The following is a 6,435-nucleotide window of genomic DNA, read 5'->3' as shown; positions in this document are numbered from 1 at the left end:
TCTCTCTCTCTCTCCTAGAAATAAATAAAAATCATTTAAAAAAAAAAAATCACACAATCATGGGGCGCCTGGGTGGCTTAGTCGGTTAAGTGGCTTAGTCGGTTAAGCGTCCGACTTTCGCTCAGGTCATGATCTCACGGTTCGTGGGTTCGAACCCCGCGTCGGGCTCTGTGCTGACTGCCAGCTCGGAGCCTGGAGCCTGTTTCAGTCGGTGACTCCCTCTCTCTCTGACCCTCCCCTGCTCACGCTGTCTCTCTCTCTCCTAGAAATAAATAAAAATACAAAACAAAAAAATTATTAAAAAAAAAAATCACACAATCACTTCTTTTTTTTTTTTTTATGCTTGTTTGTTTTGAGAGGGAGAAAAAAAACCACATGCAAGCAGGGGAGGGGCAGAGAGAGAGCGGTAGAGAGAATCCCAAGTAAGCTCCACCACAGCACAAAGCCCAACTTAGGTCTTGATCTCCTGAACAGTGAGGTCATGACCTGAACCAAAACCAAGACTCCAACACTGAGACATCCAGGCACCTACATTTCAATACACATGGCAAAGTACTAGACAAATTCTAATGACCTTTCATGATAAATGCACTAAAAAAAAAACCTGAGAAAATAAGGAAAGTTCCTCACTGGAAGAGGTGAGCTGTAAAAAACCTACAGTGATTATTAGTGAAAGACGAAATGCTTTTCCCGTAAAATTGGGAATGAGGCAAGGATATTTACTCTCACTAATACTATTAAATAAAGTACTGGAGGTTCTAGGTGGGTCAGTTAAACAAAGGAAGAATAAAAATCTCTCTATTTGCAAATGACATTATATCATACATATGGAAAATATCAAGGAGTCCACTAAAAAAACTATTAGAAGTAATAAATGAGTTTAGTAAGGCACAAGACACAAAATCAGTATACAAAAATCTATATTTCTATGTACTAGCGCTGCACAATCTAAATTGAAATTATGAAAACAAATCCACTTAAAATATCCTCAAAAAGAATAAAATGCCTAGGAATAACTTTAATCTTGTACGCTGAAAACTGCAAAACACTGTTGAAAAAAGTTAAAGACAACTAAATAAGTGGAAAGATATCTCATGTTCTGAATTGAAAGGTATTAAGTGGCAAAACTCCCCTAACTGATTAGGACCAGAGAGGACCCTATAAAATTTCTTTAGAAGGAAAAAGGCAAAACCCAGAGCACAGAGAGGCCATGACTTCAGCAGAGTCATAGAGACGGGAAGGGCTGAGTGGGATTTTTTGGGCAAACTGTAAACATCCGAACCGGAAGCCCTACTCCAGGAGGCCGTGCGGCAACAGCTATTGAGGCTGCTAAGAAGGCTGCTCAGAGAGGCAGGGGAAGAACACACAGCCCGTTGCCAGTCCTCACAGCACCAGCCACAGGGAGCCTGGGAAGGAACAGCCTCTGTGGTGGGGCTCTGGGATGAACACAACTTCCTATGGGTAAAAGGCAGAGGTGGAGTGAGAGACTTACCCAGCGAGCCAATAAGTGCAAAGTTCTGTAGCATCACATCACGGTACAGGCTTCTCTGGGTCAGATTAAGAAGCCCCCACTCCTCCCGGGAGAAATACACAGCCACATCCTCAAAGGTCACCAGCCCCTGTAATGATGGATTGAACTGAGCCTTAGGGGTCAACAGTGGGCAGACAAGCCAACCAAAACACGGACAGAGGAACACACCCAGGCCCTTGATCAATGTCGCAGGGTCCTGCCTCATCTCTCACTGACATCATCTTTCCCTTTGAGCCCCAAACCCCTACTCCCACTGGACACATACCCTCTACCTCCCCCTCCTAAGACACTTACCTCAGAGGACTGCCAGTCCCCCCAGTTCCACTGGCGCCTCTCCCCTCATGTTACCCTTGGACTCTGCATCCTGCCCACAGCAACGACAGGCTGTCGTCGGTATATGGTATATACCATCTATGTACCCAGCCAGACACACAGGACTCGCCCTCCCTGCCAGCCAATTCCCTCTACGTCCCAGAGATCACCTTCCAGGGACAGCCAACCCTGTGCTCACCCTTCCGTCTAGGTCTCAGATCTTCCAGTTTGCCCTCCAGTCTGACATGCACAGAACTCTTGGTACCACAGCTTGTTACAGCTCCACACCAACAGCACAATCTCACCGGTTCAGCCCATTGGCAACTCGCTGAACTTGCCTACATGCCCATCTGCACACAATGTCTCCAGTGACACCACTGAGAGCAACCACAGCACCATCCAGCCCCACTCCTCCGCGGCTCACTGCTAAGTTAAAGTTAGAGACTTTAACTCCCCCATACCCCACCCCCGGCCCCGCCGACTCTGCGCTGAAGACCTCCCCACCCAGACCTGTCCCTCGCTTCAACTCTCAGCCTGCCAGGCCACACATGGATCTCCAAGCCCCCTCTTCCACCTCTGCCTTTGACCAAGCTGCCCCTTCACCTGCACAAGACTTCCCCGCTTCTCCTGAGCTCCTTCAGAACCCGACCCACTGGGTGGGGATCAGGGCCGTCAAAGCCTCGGGAACCTTCCACTTACCAGCGCCTCTTCGGCCATCGGAAACTGTTGGCGGAGCTTCGCCGCGAAAGGCGCCGAATTTCGGCCTACTCAGCTCAAATCCGTACCTGCCACCCCTTCTTGGGCGCAGGAACCTCCGGTCGACTGTGGAAACTGTGAAGCCAGGTCTCCCCCTGTTTACAACGTGCGCAAAGACCAAGGAGCCGCCTGCGGGAGGCCCTGACCCTCCGGCGCCCGTTCCGCAGTGGGCGACACCAAGTCTCAGGAAGACGGAGTCATTCCCGAGGGTCACGACGTGCACAGGCGCGACGAGGGTCCCTGGCCCCCTCCGCCGCGATGCGGCTCTCCAGGTGTTGGCGCCGACCCACGGCTGCAAGAGGAGCACCACTGAGGCAACGCCGGAAGTCCCGCCGCCTCCAGACGCCCTCGTTAACTTAGATCCCGCGTCGCTGGAGGGCCTTATTTCCCACCTCCCCTCGCGGTGCCGCTTGCTCGTTGCCAAGGCGACAGGGGCGGTCTCTACTGTGCGCTCGTACCGACGTAGCCAATGACGGTCCCAGAGAGGAGCGTTTCCGCGTTCTGTGGAGGGGGGACTTCCGGCATCGTCCCCCTGCTTTGGAACCACGTAGAGCCGGAGGTCGGTGTAGCTACGCGGAGACTCCTTAGAGCCTTGGAAACTGGAAGAGGGAAGCAGAGAGGTGGCACTGCACTGTGCACGCGGCGTGAGCGCGCAAGGCTCCTTGCCCGTAGAGAGGCGTTACCGTCGGGCGCCACTTCCGTCAAAGCCGGTCCGTACCCGCCGCCGCCGCCCCGGAGTTGTCGCCCTGGACGCGATGTCTGCTTCACGGAGCAGGAGACAGAGCTCAGAAAAGCCTCTCCGGGGGCGCCTGGGTCGTTCAGTCGGTTAAGCGTACGACTTCGGCTCAGGTCATGATCTCGCGGTTCTTGGGTTCGGGCCCCGCCTCGGGCTCTGTGTTGACAGCTGGCTCAGAGCCTGGCGCCTGCTTCTGATTCTGTGTCCTCCTCTCTCTGACCCTCCCCTGCTCACGCTGTCTGTCATTCTCTCTCTCAAAAAAATAAACATTAAAAAAATATTTTAAAGAAAAGGCTCTCCAGCCTGAGTTGAGTGAGCTGAGGACCAGCGGTCAGGGGGCCTTGGAAGGTATCAAGTGTGTAAATTCATATTACCACCACCACCACTGTCCAGTACAGAGCTGCTCCATTTCACAAGGAAGTTCTTTTTTTTTTTTAAGATTAAATTTTAATATTTATTTTTTTTTACAAGTAGTTTATTGTCAAGTTGGTTTCCATATAACACCCAGTGCTCATCCCAACAAGTGCCCTCCTCCATGCCCATCCCCCCCTTACCCCATCCCCCACCCTTATCAGCTCTGCCCTACTTACACTTTCTTATACTTACATAATTACTGGTGCTTTTTGTTTTTTTCACATGGATTCAGATCATTATCTGGAGTCACATACTTTCAGCTTTAGTACCTACCGGGCTGGCTGACAGGGACAGGAAGACAACCCCAAGCCCCTGCTCATCAGGAGCAGGGAAGGGAGAATGAAAACATCCAAGTCACCAGCTGAGACTGTCTACTCTTTTTTTTTTTTTTAATTTTTATTTATTTCTAGGAGAGAGAGAGACAGCGTGAGCAGGGGAGGGTCAGAGAGAGAGGGAGACACAGACTCTGAAACAGGCTCCAGGCTCTGAGCTGGCAGTCAGCACAGAGCCCGACGCGGGGCTCGAACCCACGAACCACGAGATCATGACCTAAGCGAAAGTCGGAGGCTTAACCGACTAAGCCACCCAGGCGCCCCTGAGACTGTCTACTCTTTAACAAGCACATGATGTGTTCTGATTATCCAAGACTGTTCAGAAGTATATTTGCTGATTATAAATATAATGATGTTTGGTGCCAACATTTTTTAATGGAGAGACCCTAATTATTTCCAGTAGTGCCTATTGTTAGGCAGTTTCCTTTCCAAACAGTACAGCACTTAAGTTCATCGTATAAGTCTCCTTGGGCCTGTCACCATCAAGATGCCTGGCTGGCTTAGTCAGTTGAGTGTCCGACTTTGGCTCAGGACATAATCTCATGGTTCGTGAGTTCAACCTCCACATTGGGCTCGCTGCTGTCATCATTAAGCCCACTTCAGATCCTCTATCCCTCTCTCTCTGCCCCTCCCCTGCTTGCACTCTCTCGAAAAATAAATAAAATGTTAAAAAAAAAGAATGTGACAATGAAACTTTGAGTGTATTTGTGCTGCGTTAAGCTGTGAAATTGGTTGGGTTTTTTTTTTTTAGGTTCTGTATACACTTTTTTTAATTTTATTTTTTTAATAGTTTATTGTCAAGTTAGTTTCCACATAACACCCAGTTAAGCTGTGAGATTTGTAATAATTTGTTATAGCAGCAGGAAAAATTACACCACCATCTCCCACCTATGTTCCACAAAAAGACCCAGAAGACATTCCTTTCACTAAGATAACTGAGAAATATATTAGAGGATTGAAATCTCTGTGATTGCTCTCTTGTAAGCCAGCTATGGCTGTAGAAGATGGTGCCATTGAAATGGGATGTTTTCCATGGTATGAACCCATGAGTAACAGAGGCCAAGTGGCAGCACTTAATTACCAGATACAAGGTGGACACATTGACCATAACAGGCAACAGTGGTGTACAGGCAACCAGAAAGCCTTGGCTTACAGAGGGCTTGGACAGTGGGTAACTGAATACAGCATTCCTCAGAAAGAAATATCTGGGGTATAGGTCATTATGCTAAGAAGGGCTAAATGCAAGCCCCTGAAGCTTCCACTCCTTGCCAAGACAGTAAACCGAAAATAATACTGTATCTCTGGAGGAAATGCAGAGATTAATGCCACTGCCAAACTTAGGAAAGAAGCAGAGGTGGTGGTACCCGTTACATCCCATTTAACTCACTCGTTTGGCCTGAGCAGAAGTCAAGTGGGTCTTGGAGAATGACTGTGGACCATCCATCCTAAATTTAATCTGGTGGTGGCTATGATTGTAGCTGCTCTTCCAGAGGTAAAATCATTACTACAACAAATTAACAGAACCCCTGGCACTGGGCATGCAGCCAGTGACTTAGCTGATGCCTTCCATATAATTTACAAGAAACACCAGAAACTGCTCTTCACTTAGCCTGGGATGGAGTCCAGAACGGGTGGAAGCAATGAGCTCTGAGCTGGCATCTTGGCAAGGGAGGGGCCACCTGTGATGATGAACCAAGCCTGCAACCCATGGAGTAGGGACCAGCCAGAGCCACCTGGCTCAGAAAAACCATACTCGGTCCTGGTTTAGAGAGAAAGAATGCTCCTCAGAGCACGTACACATGGCCACTCAAGGAACGGCACTCGCTTCTGTGGTTTACGGAGTATCAAAATCAAGAGTCATGAGTAATTTAAGACAGGTGAGAGCAGACTATAGTTTGTGGTCCAAATGCAGCTCATTGCCTGTTTTTGTACAACCCTCAAGATAAGAAAGACACATTTTTTTGTAGTTGGAAAAAATCAAAAGAACACCATTTTGTAACACGTGAAAATTATATGAAATTCAGATTTTAGCATCCATAAATAGTTTTTATTGAGTATAGTTGACGCATAATGTTACATTAGTTTCAGATGTACAACAGAGCCATTCAGCACATCTATATATTACTCTATGCTCACCACAAGTGTAGCCACCATCTGTCACCATACAAAGCTATTAAAATACTCTTGACTATATTTCCTATGTTGTACCTTTTATTCCTATGACTTATTAATTCCATACTGGAAGCCTGTACCTCCCATTTCCCCTTTACCCATTTTGCCCATCCTCTGTCCCCTCTCCTCATGGCAACCACTAGTTTGTTCTCTGTATTTATGGGTTTATTTCTGCTTTGTTT

The 6,435-nt window shown here is 48.1% G+C and overlaps 1 protein-coding gene across 4 annotated transcripts in view; it reads right to left on the bottom strand.

The window, feature by feature from the left end:
- ZNF584 (zinc finger protein 584) overlaps positions 1–2,932 on the bottom strand; it is a 15,765-nt gene extending 12,833 nt beyond the window's left edge. For 3 of the 4 annotated variants that reach the window (XR_005527247.1, XR_005527248.1, XM_039225531.1), the window contains exons 1-2: positions 2,543–2,932; positions 1,493–1,619 (exon numbers count right to left, since the gene is read on the bottom strand). Coding sequence is in view for 2 of the 4 variants with exons in the window: in XM_039225531.1 (XP_039081462.1) it covers positions 1,493–1,619; positions 2,543–2,560 (145 nt within the window). In the remaining 2 variants the exon portion in view is untranslated. Of the gene's footprint in view, positions 1–1,492; positions 1,620–2,042; positions 2,194–2,542 lie in introns of all 4 variants that reach the window. The other variant, XM_039225532.1, reaches the window with a different exon arrangement.
- Between the last annotated feature and the right edge of the window lie 3,503 nt (positions 2,933–6,435).

This window comes from Hyaena hyaena, unplaced genomic scaffold (genome assembly GCF_003009895.1).
Source record: "Hyaena hyaena isolate Hyena2069 unplaced genomic scaffold, ASM300989v1 scaffold_2290, whole genome shotgun sequence".
Classification (NCBI taxonomy): Eukaryota; Metazoa; Chordata; class Mammalia; order Carnivora; family Hyaenidae; genus Hyaena; species Hyaena hyaena.
Note: the sequence above shows the minus strand (reverse complement) of the source record. Positions and strands in the feature narration are given on the sequence as shown.